A 17,872-nucleotide genomic window follows, 5' to 3' on the forward strand; every position below is an offset into this window, starting at 1 on the left:
TTAGACTTATGCTTTGAAAAGGCATTCATAATACTACAACTTTTAGTTAATTTAATTTTTGTCATGTAACAACCACAAACCTCAAAGTATTTACTGGGATTGTGTGAGTGAAAGAGGAACACAAAGTAGCACTGAAGCATAAGGGGGGGGGGGGGATTTGGTTTCTAAGCCTTTTTCAAAATATCTTGCAGCTGTAATTTTAACACTAATGTATTGACTCAATGGGGCAAAATACAAATGCACGCAATTTCACAATTTTTCAAGCAGGTTTATGTATTTGAAGGTCCACTGAAGTTTGGTAATCAGCTACTCATCATTGTTCTATATGTGATCCAGCTTAGGAACAATTTAGTACCCGATTTGGATTTTTACCTTTTTTTGTTGGAAAACAAAAATGACAGCTGTGACAAAACCCAAAAATGTGATAGTTTAGTTTGGTTTCAACACATAATGGAATAAAACAATGAATTTATACATTCAATATGCAAACATCTAGCAGGTGAATAAGCAGGCTTTAATCAGAATTGCATTAAGGAATGTTAAATGAAAACTGCTCTAAAAGTGTGTATTTTGTAAAGCAGAATAATACTTGTGAATGACAGGTGAGATTCTCTTGCTGTGGTTTTTCTTGCAGACAACTTCTTTTGCTGATTCCCACTTCAATAAAACCAAACATCTGTAGGTTTAAAGGAAAACACAGCAAAGCCTTCAGAGTCGTTTAAGATTTTTTTATTGAAGGTTGCGTCATATCTGAGGATAAAGAGGAGAGAAGACAGAATGAAGACCTAGAATCCTTGAAAGAGGAGTTTCAGGTATTTGTACATTTACCAGAGCATCATTTTAAACCACTTTCAGAGATCATCCATGTTATAGCCAGCAGGAGATGTATAGATTTAAATAAGGCTCTGTGTTTTCACACCAAGTGCTGGAGCTCATAGGGATGCTGTGAATTGATGAAATCGTTTTCTCACCATCAGTGACCAAAGCATCCCTCAATACAAGGACCGTCCCGAGGAGAGCAGATCTCAGTTGAACACATGAAGTAGATCTGTAAGGACGGCCAGGAATGAATGAAGTGTTTTATAAAGTTAAGACGATCAGTCACAGAGGAGAAAACATTCTAAACTCTGATCTCTGTAAAAAATGTTCATGTATCCTTAATGTTGGACTTTTCCTTTAAACTGATTCAGCCGCAACAACTTTGTTCCCAAAACATTCAGAGCATGTCTGCCTTCCCAGAACGACCCTCTTCTATTTACAGCGAGTGTCTTTGCTCAGCCTTACCTCCTCGTCCGTGTCCTGGAAGTCCCCATCCGGGAGGAACTGAAAGGTGCGAATGGTGAAGCGTCGGGTCTGACTCTGAGGAGAAGGAGGAGTAGGGTCTGACAGAACTGTCTTTGGTGGAGCTGGGTCCAAAGGGTTGGGGCATCTGGACAAAGTCAAGGTAATGGCATGAGCATTTTCTTTTTATTAGAAACAACCTCCCTCCTCAGCTGAGGTGGGGGGTTTTACAAAGCTGGTTCTTTTTACAGTGGAGCTGTTCTTGCATACCCGTTGTAAAGCAACACCCACACAGCTTTTCCAGAGCGTGGGTAGGCCACACAGAAGTGCACCAGCAGCACTAAACTGGGATCTGGGGAGTTGAGGAGGCGCACTTCAAGGTGGAGAGGTTTCCCCAGCATCATGTGCAGAGGCTGGTGATACTGTGGGTAGTAACTGCTGTACTGGGCATCTAATATTTGATGGCAGCACAGGAAGAGAACAACGTCAGTTCAAGTCATTTCATGGTTTTTTGTGTGCATCTTCCTCCTCAACCAGTAAGCATCTACTTTATGACAAAAACAGGATTTTTGTTTTCTGTTTTAGAGATAATCTTAAAAACTAAGAATACAGTTATCTTCCTATAAACAGAGCAATTGTTTGACAAACATTTCTTTCAAGAAACTAAGAGTAGAAGAGTGTGGTCCAGGTACTCTACCATATATTGTGGTTCTAAATCTAAGGTGGTTGTAACGCCATAAAATGTTTTTATGCTTTTATAAAAACGAAAAGTTTCATTCATCTCAAACTATTATACGTTACTCTGTTCAGAGTAGAATTGTCCATCCTAGGTATAAGTAACTTAACTTTTGAACTAAAGATGTAATGCAGTTCAGAATCACTGACAACCATAAATTAGCTCAGCATTGATTAGAAGCTCTGAAGCAGACACAACCTTTAGAGTTGCTAATATTAGCCAGCCGCGGTATTCTCACCGTTTAAGAATCATTTTCATCTCGTCTGTCACAGCTTTTCGAAAAAAGTACCCAAGATGTTGCTATACCAAATTGATTCTGTAAATGACAAAACTCTGGCAAGTCCTCGACCCTTACGCCATAATACGTCTCAGACTCCGACCTTCATATCTGTCCTAGGAAATAAATATAAGCTACTAATAAGACTGAGTCATAATGAAAGCAACTGTACAACACTACGCAGACTTCACTTTGACGAGAAAAACGGCTTTGTTAATTTCATGACACCTCATGTCATGAAGTTGTTACACCTCCGATCTTCAACATTAACAGAACCTCTTGGTTTTGAAAGGAAGATCCTTTACCTTTGGCGATCCTCAGCTGGACTCCAAACACACCCTGAGTGTGAATACCAGGACCAAAGGTGGGAGTTTTCACAACGTAGCTCACACTGAGAAGTGTTCCTGGCATGTACCTGCACTCCACCAGCAATCTGGAGATGATGGACGAGACTCAGGTCAAGCCAACAACACACCTTCAAGTCTAAAATGTATTGCTTTGTTATTGCTGGTTTAAAGTACAAAAATAACCAGCCCATCACACCGAGTTGCTGTCACTGGTTAACAAACAAAAGACAAGTTTCAGTCAGACAGCAAGTCTCAAGTATCAGCTCAGAGATCAGAACTCAGAAACAGCTGCTAAGGCTTACTCGTGGCTTTATTGCTCCCCGAGCATTCACTGGAACCGTTTCAGGAGAAGAGCATCTGTTGAACAGCGTTTCTTACAAAGTTAACAGTTGTTTTGCACGCAAAGCCAACATCACACAAAAGTAATCTGACGCATGCTTGCAGCTGTAAAAAACAGAATCAATATTTCTGAACTGGTTCATTTCAAAGATGGTGCCTAACAGAACAGACGTCAGACTGTAAATTTCATTTTTACGTTGGAGTAACACTGACATTTGTAACAACTTCTGCTAAACATGTGTTTTATAACTAGAGCATCTCAAACTAGAAACCAATTATTAGAAGGGACATTTGAAGATTTTAATTCAAAATTATATCAAAGCTCCAATAGATTTATTATACAGTATTCTAACTAAAGCATACATTTCCGTTCCTATTGATTATGACCTACAGCTATAACCCAAAAATCCAGATGGTCAGAAAATGACATTATGTAAAACCAATAAAAATTACTATATAAATATCAGGCCTACTGAAGAGCATGTACATGTCATGTATAGAATATTTACTCAGTACTTGGTTGAAGCCTGTTTTACATGAATTACTACATTAATGAAGCTTGGCATGAAGGTGATCAGCCTGTGAATCTGCTCAGATGTCCAGGAAGCCCAGTTAGCCTGAATAGCTGCTTCAGCTTATCTTATTTGTTCCATTGCCTCATCTTCCTCTTGACAATACTCCATAGATTGTTAATGGTGTTCAGGTCAGGCCTGGTCGCTAGCTAATCAAACACAGTAACATCAGTCATTATAGCAGGAGTTTGTAGTTTCTGCAGTGTGCCAAGATGCTGGAAGGTTAAATATGTGTCTCCATAAGCCTCGTCAGCAGAGGGAAGCATGAAGCCCTCTAAAATGTGCCGCACATGGCTAAGCTGACTTTGACTCAGATGGCTTGGCTCCCAAAATCCTCATAGGGCTTTTCACAGAAGAGGAACTAGTTAACTAGCGCTGGTGCTGGATCCAGTTCTTCACTGGTTCTCTAAAAGAACCATCTTACTTTTGTACCAACTGAGACCCAGCTCATTAGAAATCTCTCATTCAGTTGGTGTTGATCCTCCATTTCTCATCTTGTGTTTTGTAAAGGCTCAGTGCAGGGACACAACCACAGAAATATTTGTCCAATTATCCCTGCAATCAGATGCCCTAAAATCACCACTGTAGTTTATCAACACCATCTTAGCTAGCGGTGTTTGTGAATGCTGTAGCATCTAAACAGTAACATCAGCACTGAAAATGGGAGTTTAACAAAGTCCTTTTAATCTCACCAGATGATGTTAATAAACCTTGCTAAATGTTGTTTAAGAGTACAGCCAGCAATTTTGTTTAGATCCTCTGCAAAATGATGTGCTGCAAGAGCAGCTTAAACAATACTGACCCTACTTAAAACTATGACGGGTTATAGCAAAATAAACTGCAATGGAGCGTTTCGTCATCAACAGAGTTAGGATGCTTCTGATGATTCTGGTTCAGGAGAGGCTTAACACAATGACTGCAGAAGGTTTTACCCAGCGCCCCTGAAACGTCTGTGTCGTGTTGCTGACCCTACCCAACATTGAGACCCTGCCCCAAACTCTTGAACGAGCTTTGAGTTACAATCCTCCCAAGGGTGCAGTTATCCCCGTTGCTTGGGTACTTTTTCTACAACACTTTTCCCTCCACTAAACTTTCCATTAATATGCTTGCATACTGGCCACTGAACAGCTAGCTTCTGTAGAAATGGCCTTCTGTGGCTTACCTTTCTTGTGGAGGATGTCAGTGATAGTCAGCTGGTTGACTGCTGAGCCAGCAGGCCTGATGACTGTTTTGGGGGTAAGATTACTTTTCTGATTAAACATCCTTGTAGTCTTTATGTAATATGCAATGTTGTGAGGAACTAAATTTCAGATTTTCTATTAGCTAACATTAACAGACATGTGCTTGACTATATCAACGTCTAATGAGTCTACACGAGTTCTCCTTTTTGAATAGAATAACTGAAAGGTAATTTTAAGATCATACTCAGATAATGGAGATGCTCCTGTAAATAAATGACAACTCCAGTTGAGAAACTTGAAACCACACATTGTATGCACATTGAAGACCTAGTTAAGGTGTCCACCCCAGGTATCAAACAAACACATCCTCGCTGGTTGTTAAGATCGAGGCTTTTAGCAGCGCTTTCTGTGACCACTCCAGGTAGAAAATAAAAATATTGGCTGACCTGACGGGGGAATCTCTTGTGATGGTGCCGTAGTTAAGGCTGACAGTTTGAATTATGTTCGTAATCTCCACCATGTACACTACAGTCTTTCCCACCTCCTATAAGGACAAAAGAACAACAAAGGCAATTCAAAAGAAGTATCCTGTGTTACATGTTTGTTTTCTGATGGCCAACAAATCCAATGATGAGAATAAAAAGGACAAAATATGGAAAGCACATTCCATCTTTTAAACTCAAATCTAAATTACGTCATTATCAGGATTATTACTTTAACAAAAATGAAGCAGAGGGCATGTAAAAGATTTAGTTCCAACTCTATTTCATAAAGCACATTCAAAACTAGAAAATGTCATCTCATGGCACTTTACCAAACAAACCTCTTTTACAAAACAATCAACTTTATATGAAGACATATAGTCAGTTTAATCCAGTCATGTAGACAGATTCAAATTCATTTAAATACATTCTGAGTTAATCCTCATTATCAAACAATCCAGTCAAATTCCATTTATTACACCACTTGGTCAAAAGTTATGTATCCAAGTAAACCCAGTAAATTGTGTTCTGGGTTTATTACGCCACCAAATAGTGACAGCATAATAGAGAATCACAAACTACCAATACCTCCTGACTAATGCAAAGATTCATCATATTCTGCAGGAAAACAATGAGGCATCCAGGAAATGCCCCAGCTGATGTACTGTTTGAAATAGTATGCAAACCTCGTTTACCCTGTGCTCCAATCAGCCTCCGGGTGATAAATGGCTTGTCTCCAGTGATTGTCAATTACTATGGATTGATTCTCAAAGAGTTATCACTAAAGGGACCAGTCAAGCTAACAGGTCTCTTTGAGGCCAAAACTTTACATCTGAACTTCTGCACACCAGTTTATTTTATCTCTAAAATAGTCCTCCAACCTTGGAATGAGGTGTTCACGAGCCGGCATTGTAAAACTGCAATGTTGGTCTAACAGCTGCTGTAACTAAGTCAGGTTTGTAGGCTGCCACAGTCTGAGATATTTTCAACTCTGACCACAAATTGCCAATCAGTCCAAAACGTTTTTTTTTTTAACTTAAGCAAACCACCAAATTACCTTCAAAGTGGCTTGAGGTTGTTGTCCATTTGGAAACTAATTTCTGCAAGAGTTTTAATTTCCTGGCTGAAGACTTGATGTCATCTTAACATTTCCACATAATGTTGCGTCCTCCTGATGCCATCCGTTTTTAAGAGGAGAACCAGTCCTGCCTGTAAGGTTAGTATTGTGTTCACAGGGTTGCAAAGTTGAACCTTTTTATTCTAAATGCAAAGATGGTCATTATCACTTAAGGAGTTCATCCTATAACCGGCAGGTTGCCGGTTTGGTCCCCTGCTCCGATCGTGTGTCGTTGCATCTTTGGGCAAGATGCTTCACCCACATTGCCTGCTGACGGTGGTCGATGTATGGCAGCCCCGCCTCTGTCAGTCTGCCCCAGGGCAGCTGTGTCTACTAACATAGCTCACTACGCTTTGGAGTTTTCGGACTTAATAAAGAGCTATATATGTACAAGCCGTTTACTATTTTGACCAAACTAACTTTTAAAATCAGGTTTTTGTTCCCAAGCTCATTTGCAAACTGTAACCAGGTTTTTATGTTACTTCTGGAGTAATGGCTTCTTTCTCTCCATCATGTCAGTACAGGACTGGTTTCACTGTGGATAATGATACTCTTACCAGCTTAGGCAGTCAGAGTCTTCACCAGGCGTTTTGCTAAGCTGTGGTGAGCCAAGCCTCCTGTAGCCGGGCGACTAATCAGGTCACTTCTGTAACTGCTGACATTTTAATCTTAACTAAAGCCACAGTCTTATATTTCCTAGGTGACCACTTAGTATAGAAACGTCAGTAGGCTGGCATGTGGCTGTACAGTCAGTTTTACACAGATCTGCTACAAACGGATTGCTCACATCATAATTACACCCAAATAGGCTAGGAGGCTTTCTGTAATATAAACTCACAAGCACAGTATATGCAATTAGCACTTTAAAGCAGACAGAGTGAAGTCGTGAACTTAGGATTCGACACCAAAACTACACAAGACTGATTACAGTTTGTAGATACACATTTTTACAGTGTTTGCCAGTACTTGGCTTCAAGTGTATTTCAAGAAAAAGAAAAAATCCCAATAAAATAAAAAAATTGTCAAACCCATTCTTTTAACGTCTGGTCCATGGTGTTTATATCCAACTCATTTTTCAGTATGTCGACATGATTTATGAATCTCACCACTCTGCGTGTCCCACAGCCGTCCATTGGGATATTGAACAATGCATACTCAGGGGTCACTCTCTGAGGTTTGCAGGTGGAGTTGTTGGCAGCGACCAGCAGCGCAGTAGAAAGAGGGGGGTCCGTGAGGGAGGCGGGCACAGAGAAGACCATGTGGCGGTCAATAGTGCATTCTGGAAGGATGAACAAAGACACACAAACAGATACACACGCACGGTTACGAAAAGGTTGCATGAACAAAAAGGTCAGAAATCTCAGGAGGCAATGGGTAAGACCCAAGATTCTTCCAGCCTGTTCACATTCTGTGTCACTGGCGGCTTGAATCATACTGTGCCGGCCCTGAATATGCTTCTTCACGCAGCCAGCAGCTACAGTACTTTTCGGTACTCTAAACAGCTCAACTGCACTTAGCTAAGTGGCGTGAAAATGCCAGTGGGGATAGGGAGTGGAGCTCACCATCCATTGGGTAGTAGCAGGCAGGGGGGTGCTTGTCGAAGCAGCAGCCCATGGAGAGGCACTGTGTCTGGGATATAGAGCTGGATCCGCAGGGGAGGCGGTATTCGCTGTGAAGGTTGCACTCTGAGGGGCAGCACGACAAATGTCAGGAGCACAGTTGAAATAACAGACAGAACTGGATAAACTGAACAGCCTTTTAGAGAGGTGAAACGTATCTACCATGCTCAGACCTCGGGATCACAAGTGGACAGGAAACCTTCACCTCCTTTCTTCCACTCTGTGTTGTGTAGAGGATGTTGATAATGTACATCTTCTCCTTTAAAAAAAAAAAAAAAAAGGGGGAAAAAGGGTCAGACAAAGGGTTAATATGCGCATAAAATAGTCACTTGTTCAAAATGTCATGTGCTCAGTGTGAAATCTGAATCAATACTTGCCTGCACACTCATATGACAGTGTGAATGTAACTGGAGAAACAAATGGATTTTGCCATCCTCGCCCTCACTTGCATAATATCCACATTCTTTAGGGGCTTCATGGAGGCTCGTCTGGTTCCCATCAGTGTCTTAAATATATAGGAATAAATAAGATCTTTCAGTGCAGACCTTAAAGAGAACAATTTCAGCCTTGCACAGCGAGGCAGAGTCCCCAGTCACAATAAAACCTCAAGGTTTGGCCCCGCTCCCTTTCAACGCACAGCACAGCTCTGAACCCTCTGAACCCATGCAGAACTGATGGCTACCATATGCACCTGGCGCATACACAAGCAGGCACACACCTTTAAGAACTATTTCTGAAACGGGTCCAGGGGGAAGCACGACCTTCATCTGCTGGACGGAGCAGAAGACTTCAGCCCTCGTGACAACGGATGGACCCGGCTTGTCCTTAGTGGTGCTCAGAGGGGAGGGGAAACTCCGCGGAGTAGCTGTTGCTGGAGTACCAGGGGTGCTCTGATATGGGCACTGCAGATTCACAGTCCTATTCTGCCCAGTGTAGAAGTCCCAATAATTTATGGGGAGAGAAATGGTTGTGGGAGTCTAAAAAGCGAGAGAGAGAGAGAGAAATCAATAATAAAAAAAAAAGTCAGAGCAACTATGTGTAGTTTAGATACAAAGAAAGTTTGAATTCACCTGAACGTACAAAAAAAAAAAAAAAAAAAAAAAAACTGTTCTTAATGGATTGGTCTTAAACATGAGTTATTTGACTAAACGGCTGATCTCTATGTACAAAGAAATATAGCTATTTTTTAAAAAACACAAAAAAGCAGACATTGAAGAGCAGTGGAAATCTAGAAATGAATCATAGCTTACTAGAGTTTCATGAAGCTTAACATGTGTTGTACATCTCTGGAGCTTATTAACTTTAATAGTTCTTTGGCTTATTCCAAAGATAAACCCTGTATTCAAACTTTAATATCATGTGATTTTTTTCATGGCTTACGTTCTGCATATTATTGCCACGTATTTTAAACGGATCAGAGTAAAGGATGATCTTTTTTCCCCTTTGAAGGCAAGAAGCCACATTTTTAGGTAAACACAAAAACCCAAAATCAACTGTAAACACAGACTGGCGGAAAACAGAAGAGTTAAGGAGTCTGACCTCTAACTGGCTGTGACAGGCCGGCAGGGGAGAGCGGAGGATTAAGCCGTGGTGCGCAGTCCTCTCTAACACGTAGCCACAGAATGGAGACACGCTGGAGAGCGACTGCCATGACTTTAATGGGTCTAAGGTAAGAAGCAGCATTGGTTAGATCTTTGATATAAAAAGAATTATCATCAATATAGTGCTTTGAAGGAGCAATAAGTCAGATATTTACTTTAAAATCAACCCAAATCATTCTCATTTGTCACCTGGGATGGGAGTAACATTCCCTATAAACAGTCAGTCCTCTCCATCAACAATGTCTTAGTCAAATTTTTCTCCTTTCAACTCTATAGAGGTACGGTACGAAACTACCAGCCGATAAAGTATTTCAGGTTCAAACAGGCAATGCCTTGATACCATCACTGAAAAACACAGTATTATTTAATTCAGAATGTATAAAGTGACAGCCAAAGATAATAATATGGGTTTTCTGTATAGAAGCGAATCTGTAAGTACCTGGATCCAAGCACCTCTAGGCATTTGTGAGAGTGCACTTGTGTATGTAAGATGTATCTGTGAGAAAAATGTAGAGCATGTTTTTAAATCAGTATTTATCTCAAAATGTGATGGTACCAGTGCAACTGACCTTACAAACCAGTAAAATTAAACTTTGAACTATATTTTTCCAGAATATTTAGTGAAAAATGCAACAACAGATCTTCATATTCAAACCCTAACAAAATTAGTCTTGAGAGCATTTTTGTCCTTTTCTTTAGTCTGGTTAATCTGATTGGCTGTGCTGCAGCTCACGCACACATACCTACAGAGTGGGCAAAGAGAGAGTCAGTCTGTGCTTGTAGATTCTGATTGAGTGAAATGAATTAATGGTGCACACCTTTTAAAGCTATAGTGGTAATCCTGTTCTGTGGAGCTGCAGGCCTGTAAAAACTAAAACCAGTCTCTGCCGTTTGGTCTGAAAGGCATGGACTTGGCAGAGGTTTATTCCTGCTATCCCCCGTAGACATTATACACTCACATCCCTCTGTCCGTCAAGTTCTGGAGGAAATCGGCATATCTATTGATTGTCCCACAAGCCAATCTTTCGGACACACTCACGTAACACCAGTGTGTGTGCTCGTTCCTTCCTGGTTTCCGCTTGCTGGCTGCGCATGGCACTTCTAGTGTTTATGTATCCAGTTAGCTTAGCGGTTAGCTTCGTTGTTAGCCGTTCATTGTTGTTCTGCTGCTCTCACTGTAGTCATTGAACATGACAGAGTCGCATGAAGCAAACCGTGATTATGTTTATGAGAAGAGGAAGGCCTCAGTAGAAAGAAATAAGATCAGAGCGGATTTGAGAGATTCCCCCCCACACGAACCCCCCTAAGAGCGGAACAGCAAAGTAAGACGGTGAGTGCATGCGCACTTATTCATAAAAGGGACTTGTGGAAACTTCCAGGAAAAAGTTTACGACACTAGCTTTAAACGATAAATTCTTACGCTTTAGATTTTGGGTAAAATATCAAATCTTTTCAAGCAAACAGGTTCAAGTCCAATTAAAGTCTTGAGTCATTGGTGTTAAAGACCAAATCAATTCACAAGTCTCTGAACACTTTTTCAAGTTAGGTCGTTTAAAAAAACAAATAAATCAATGACTCGTGTCTGACTCAAGTCCAAATCATGTGACTCGAGTCGCCACCTCTGAAGTTAAACATTGGAGAGAATTAAAAAAAAAAAAACTGTCAAATACCTAAAATGTTTTAAACAATAAATAGAATATTGAACTGATTGTGTACTTGAAATTTTCCAAGCAACATAAAAAAAAGGTAGCATCCCGTGCAAAATCTGGTACCAATACACGATTGGTCTTTTTTTAATACTGAATACCTACTCTGTATCAAACCAAGAAAACCTAGAACACCCCATCAGATCCCTTGCAGCGAACCCACAGTTGATCATCAGATTTGCACCTAGTAATGACTCTTTCAGCTAACCGAGCAGCAGTGCCCAGCAAAGGGTAAGGAAGGAGGTGATGCACTACTATACGCTTCATAAAGACAGAAAGCCACTCTGGTCATTTCAGCACTCTCTCTGGCATCTCATTTAAGAAAAAAAAAAAAAAAAAAAAAGAGGCCTTTATACAGTAAGAACCACAGTTCTTAACACGTTCTATGCAAAATCCCAGCCTTTTCCAAAAGGGTGAAGGATAGAAAGCAAGTGGATGGAACAAACAAAAAATGAGATCAGGAAGGACAAAAAGGAAGCAAGAAACAACAATAAAGAAAGCTTAGCATAGATGAAATGGAGGAGCGAAGGACACAAGGAGAGAGAGGACAAGAAAAAAAAGGAATGAAGAAATAAAACAAAAGAAAACAATCAAATAGGATAAGGAATACAAATATTTTTCCACCACCCCCATTCTTATCAAGAGGTGGAAAAAAACTAAAATCAGACTGCAGACCTATCCAGACTGCAAGAGGAACCATGAGGAATACATTTTAGCTGTTTTACACCTCTAGCTCTACTGCATCCCTCAATACCTATAACCTCCTCATGCCTCACTACAAACCCTGCAGGACAATTCACTGCAGTGAAGAACAGGTCCACTTGTGACTTACTCACTGCAGTCTAAAGAAGAAAAGAGCTTTTGTGTTTACACGAATACTGACCTCTGACCTGCACAGATTTGGGATCAGCAAAAGGCAGGAAAGCTGACATGTTCTCCTTCAGACACTGGATATGGGCCATCTGAGGGGCGACCCAGTCCGGGGCTGCGGTGCGAGAAGGAACCTTTGGATGGTGGGGAGGTGGCGGGTGGAGTTTAGGGTAGTTTCCTTGGTTGAAGTTGTGATGACTGGCTACCGGTTTCTGAGGCTCCTGTTTGATTGGTGGCAGATACGGAGGCAGCTGAAGGTGAAAGGGAGTTAGGACATTAGGTTGGCTGGAATAATATCTGGGACCATCAGGGGAGCCGACTGGTTGAGCAGCAGCAGGATGTGAAGCAGAGTAAGAAAGTGCTTGTTGGTGATAGTAAGACATCGGATAAAACGGACTAGTCTGATGCTGTGGATTCAAAGGCTGTTTTGGTGGAAAGGACGGACGAGGTAAAAGAGCTGGAGCTTGGGTCACGGGTGTCGCTGTGGACATAGGATAACGATGTTCCTGGTGATAGTACTGAGGATAGTATGGACCTGCTGGAGGTTCGGGGTTTCCTTCAGCTGATCGGGTCGGTTCCTGGTAATAGAAGGGCACGTAGGGATACAACACAGTATATGGATACTGAGACATGTGGTTAGGCAATTCAAAATCCTGATGTTCAGAAGGATCCTTCGAGTGAAAATGATGAGGGAAGTGCGGCAGATGGCTGCCAAAAGAAGAAGAAGCCTTTTCAGATGCAGAGGGGTTCTGGAAGTGTTTCTGCACAGACTCAGGGAAGTTATCAACGGTGGGATGAGGGGAACGAGGGCTTTGTAGGGCAAAAGGGAACGGTTTTGGTAGCAACAGGAAACCAGAAGAGGGGTAGTGCTGAAAATGTGGGATTTGCTTAGTCTGCTCATCAACTGGGGCTTGCTTTGAGGGCAGGAGAGTGGTAGTGTGGACGGGGGTGACTGGATCTGGGACGTATGAGGGCAGAGGCTCACCGGGAGACAGAGGAGGATACTGAGGCAGGGAGGGAGCATAGGGAAACTGAGGAATGACTGGGCAGGACAGAACATACTGTACATCATCCAATACGAGCCGAAGTTGCAGACCATCCTGTAAAGGAAAGGAAAAAGTCAGAAAAATCATTACCTGGTGAGCATGCTGGTACAGCAGTGGGTTAAATGAGAGAACTTACATGAGTCACGATACAAGGAGCACTGTGAGCGATAAGAAAGGTAACCTCCTGGGCGTCAGAGTCAACCTGGGACGCACATGTGTCAGATACAAACCGATCCTTTGCTCCATCCACTGGTAAACACATTAAACACTTCTTAGCAAGCAGTGGTGAGTTTTAGGCTTTTAGCTCCTACTTGAGGTTTTCCACTCCCTTTGTAATTTGCACATCTCGCATTTAGCTGTTGAAACTCACTGGTCACCCTCGTGTTTGTAAATCACATTTGAAATCCTCCATGCAATCCTCCAACATTCAGAAACACTACATTTATTATTATTTGATACCAAAGTGCTGCAAGTGATCTGTGTACAAAAATCAGATGAATCAGAAAAGCTTTTTTAGATATAAAAAGATATATGCCCCTGGTGAAGGGCCGGTGTGGCTGAATTAAAACAATTCTGTAAAAGAAGAGTCAAGATTCCTCCACATTGATGCAGAAGACTGACAGCTGCATTGCATAGGAAGTTGTTGCTGCAAAGGGTGGCACAATAGAGTCTTAAACAGGCCCATTGAGCCCTCACTGTGGCCTACATACCTATGACGCCGAGGACAGGTACACCGCGCCCCTGCCCTTGGATCTGCACCGCCATGCCATAGGCAGAGCAGAAGACTGAGGGAGCAGACAGGGAGTACATGGGAATAGCTGTGGATACCGTCATGGGGCAGGACAGCTTCAGTGGGCTCCCCAACCACACCATGGGCAGCACGTAACTGCCATTCTGACATAGGATAAATAAATAGACAATGATTAGCACAAACACACGATCACTAGAAATGAAAGACCATTTTTGCTCCTGATACCTCTTGAGTGATGTAGCAGCCATCATATGGCACCATCATCTCCAGCTCGGTCCATGAGGACTTCACTGAGTAGCCACAGTAGGAAGGTAGCTGGAAGATGGAGATGGGAGAGGCACTCCCTGGAGATGGAAATTTTTATTGTAAGATTTTGAATATTTGAGGTTTAGATAGACTACAGAACAATTACTTTATTTTCAGAACACTGCCGCACTCAGACACAAAGAAAAAACACCACAGTCATTCTGAGCTATCACAGTGCGTAATTTTAATTTTAATAATGAAGCTCAAAGAAAGTTCAAAACTTCAATTCAATTCAGTTTTATTTATATAGCGCCGATTCATGAAACATGTCATCTCAAGGCACTTTACAAAGTCAAATTTAATCATATTATGCAGATTGGTCCAAGATTTCCTATATAAGGGAACCAGCTGATTGCTTCAAAGTCCCAACAAGCAGCATTCACTCCTGGAGAAGCATAGAGCTACAGGGAGAGTCATCTGCATTGTCCATGGCTTTGCAGCAATCCCTCATACCGAGCAAGCATGAAGCGAAGCGAAAACTTGTGCTCGGGAATGTCAACAGCAAAGGTAGTTCAGCTATCAGGCAGAACAAGAGATAGCCACTGCCATAATAATCATCATTTGAAATGTGGCTCGTTCTGCTTTCTATAATCTCCGGGTAAACATAAGTCATCCATCCCATCTACTAATGAGGTGTATGCATCACACACTGGGTCACTTACCTCTGTCAACCAGGAGGTGTGCGTAGCCTTGACCTGAAGCAGTAAAGATCAAGACATTATCAGCACACTCCACCTGAGGTCTCATAGCCTTCCATTCAGAGAAATGTGGGTTGGAGTCAGACAGCAGGCCCAAAACATTCCCCTGAAATACAGAAAAACCTAAAAAAAAAAAAAAAAAAAAAACAGAAAATCTTCAAAATGATGTTGAAGTACATCTTAGTTCCTGAAAAAACACACAGATTTTTTTTTTTTTGGGGGGGTGACTAAAATCGATGCAGCAACGCAACCTTTTTATTTATTTATGTTATACTCGTTGAAGATCACCCAGAATGCAATTCAGAAGTCTCAAAGCACAGACCTAAGCATAGTGCAACCCTGCACGGGGAATTGGTCCGCAGAATGTGATCCAGGCACTTGCTGCTAGTTTGCCTTTATAAGGGATATAAGGAAGATTTTGTAAAAAAAAATAAGTAAGTTAAATTTAGAAGTAGAACTGGTTTGGAGATAACCAAACGTGATTCCAAGCTGCCGGAGAATGATCAATAATCGCACTGAATGCTACTTCATCTACAACTCATGTTACCAAGGGAGATATCTACTCATTAGTCCAGCTAAAATGTGTCAATAAGATTTTTTTTTCCAAGTTTTTTTTTTTTTTCAAAAGATGAAATTCTTTAACCAGCTTGTTAAAAGTCCATAAAAATAAAATTGATGTTCAAGTAAAGATGTATAGAAAACAGTACTGTAGTCAAAATATTAATATCCAAGCGAGGTAAAGATTGGGGTATCGACAGGAAGACCTTCTAAGCTCAGACTTGAAGCTCACCCCTATAAAGCCAAAATATCCGCGGAAACATCCAAAAAGCTCCTCTGCAATTAAGGTTTGACAGCTGAAATGTCAATAAACATTTTCTAGTAATTATTGAAGGGTATGAGTATTATATTTTAACATATTTAAAAACATTTTTATACCTTTTGCTGGCACTCATTTGTCAGAAACAAACCTGCTGCGTGACAAGGTTAATTTTATTTGTTCTTAATGACGTTATGAGACCTGCTTAAAAAAAAAGTCAGATTTTCTAAAAGGTTAAATTCATTAAAATACACAGTTTCCCCACTGTTATACATTTTCCATTCTGGTGAGCTGTGGTTGTCTCGTGAGGACATTTTGACCTGACCTGTAAAATCAGCTTGATAACCATCCTCAGGGTCTGGAGCAGAGGGTCTTCCTTCCACCTGGACTTCCCCAGTGGTCCAGGTGGAGCTGTTGAGGGCCAAGCTGTTGCTGGTTTGCTCAGGTTTCGGTGCCCTGACACGGCGGAGTGGATTAGTGGGAGGCTTGAAGTCTGACCGGGGCACCAGGAGTTCTGCCAGGCTGGATAAATCCAGACTCGGGGTCCATGAAACCTCTATAACCTCACGCGGCTGCCCCTGCGGACCGTGCTCGAGCCTCTCCCTCCCGGCTGAGGCGGACTCTCCTCGCCGGCCGGTCGCGTCATCTTCCCTTTGCGCTAAACTAACCGGACAACAGGGCTGGAAGGAATTCAAAAGCACGATAAGCACTAGTAAAAATACACGTATGACTCTTTTTTGTAAGCAAGTCATCGCGTGTGTGAGGACGTTCTTTCCCAGCACTGACGCTCACGCCCCACCTGAGCACGAGCCGATTAATTAGGCGTCATTTAGCACGAGCCAATTAAAGAGCAGCTAGGCGCCCGGTCCGGAGGAGAAAGCTTTCTCCCACTGCTAATCAGTCGTTTAGTTTTTTTGTTGCTTTGTGCTCTGTCACCATATTAAGTTTTAAAATCAGTTTAGGCCATCAATTTTACTCAGTTTACAAAAAAGTAATAAAATTTGGATTTAAAAAATAAAACTGGTGAAACGATTAGCATAGATTGTATCTGGGCATAATTTAATCAATATGTGTTGAAATGTAACAGTTAAATATCCTCAAATAAATAAAATTAACTTGCCTCTAACCAATTTAAAAATAATACTTTAGTAAATTATGTTATGACCATTCTGCTTCATGCCGCTTTAGACTTAGGACATTTCAGGCAGTGTTTATCCATTTATACTTTATTAATCATTGCAAAACATTTACAGACTTGACAGTTCATAAGCAACTTTTCCTAATGTGCATTTATAACCTACTCGCTCAAATAGATTAGCTCTAAAAACACGTAATTAGTAACGACTTCACAGCTGCATTCACTGTGCACAGGTTTTATGGATGCAGAGCATTCCCCCTGACAGACGTCTCATGAGATCAGAATCATAACGAACAAGAATTTTCTCTTTTTCTTTCATGCAGACATCTGGTCTGTCCACCATGATAAACACAAACAAGTTTGGTTTGGTATAATTTATTGCTGAAATAGCAATACATTTAAACAGCTAAGTCGAGCAAACCCTATGGCCCCAATTTAGCTCTATAATATCATGTTAAGTCATATATTTTTCCACATAATGATGCAAATCCAGCTGTAATTGAAGGTTCCTGCTGGTTCCTGACATAGCTAGGGCTTTTAAGTCCAACTGTCGCTCAGATGAAGCTCTCTCTGCTCTCTGCTCCTCATGAAGACCCTATCATGTACAAGTAAACCTTGTTGATGGACGCATGTTGAGTTGTAAGGTCATTTATTTATTAATAAACGATAAAGGTAACAGACCGGAATAAGAAACAGGAACCAGAAACGTGACAGAACAGAGACCAGATCAGGGTTTGCATAGCAGAGGACCTGACAATGAGAATGACTGGGCTGACTAAATAAGTAGGAAACAGAAGGAACAGCAGGGGGAGCAATTAGGCACAGGTAGAATGTGGAAAGGTAACTTAGACTGAGAGAGAGAGGGCAATGATCCCATAGAGACAGGAGGACAGCAGAATCTACAGGACTACATGATGGACGACCTGATATGATAGGATAAACTAAACTCAGGACAGGTAGGCAGGAAAACAATTAACATCATAATGAA

The 17,872-nt window shown here is 41.4% G+C and overlaps 1 protein-coding gene across 1 annotated transcript; it reads right to left on the reverse strand.

The window, feature by feature from the left end:
- Nucleotides 1–578: 578 nt before the first annotated feature.
- Nucleotides 579–16,544, reverse strand: LOC105936697. Its single transcript, XM_036136839.1, has 18 exons — nt 16,072–16,544; nt 14,894–15,052; nt 14,151–14,269; nt 13,885–14,068; nt 13,311–13,423; nt 12,142–13,228; nt 9,491–9,615; nt 8,670–8,928; nt 8,329–8,456; nt 8,114–8,210; nt 7,895–8,017; nt 7,439–7,611; nt 5,180–5,277; nt 2,600–2,727; nt 1,552–1,732; nt 1,285–1,429; nt 972–1,048; nt 579–750 (listed from the first exon to the last, which is right to left on the reverse strand). The coding sequence occupies exons 1-17, from the start codon at nt 16,496–16,498 to the stop codon at nt 974–976; spliced, it is 3,621 nt and encodes a 1,206-aa protein (XP_035992732.1). The 5' UTR covers nt 16,499–16,544; the 3' UTR covers nt 579–750; nt 972–973.
- Between the last annotated feature and the right edge of the window lie 1,328 nt (nt 16,545–17,872).

This window comes from Fundulus heteroclitus, chromosome 5 (genome assembly GCF_011125445.2).
Source record: "Fundulus heteroclitus isolate FHET01 chromosome 5, MU-UCD_Fhet_4.1, whole genome shotgun sequence".
Classification (NCBI taxonomy): domain Eukaryota; kingdom Metazoa; phylum Chordata; class Actinopteri; order Cyprinodontiformes; family Fundulidae; genus Fundulus; species Fundulus heteroclitus.

Bases quoted from the DNA above. Each gene is read 5' to 3' on its own strand.
- LOC105936697 (XM_036136839.1), bottom strand. From the start codon at position 16,498: ATGACTTGCTTACAAAAAAGAGTCATACGTGTATTTTTACTAGTGCTT. The intron at 13,424-13,884 runs GTATGTAGGCCA...TGTGTTTACCAG, and splicing joins ACCTGTCCTCGGCGTCATAG to TGGATGGAGCAAAGGATCGG. The intron at 7,612-7,894 runs GTGAGCTCCACT...TCATCCTTCCAG, and splicing joins CTGCTACTACCCAATGGATG to AATGCACTATTGACCGCCAC.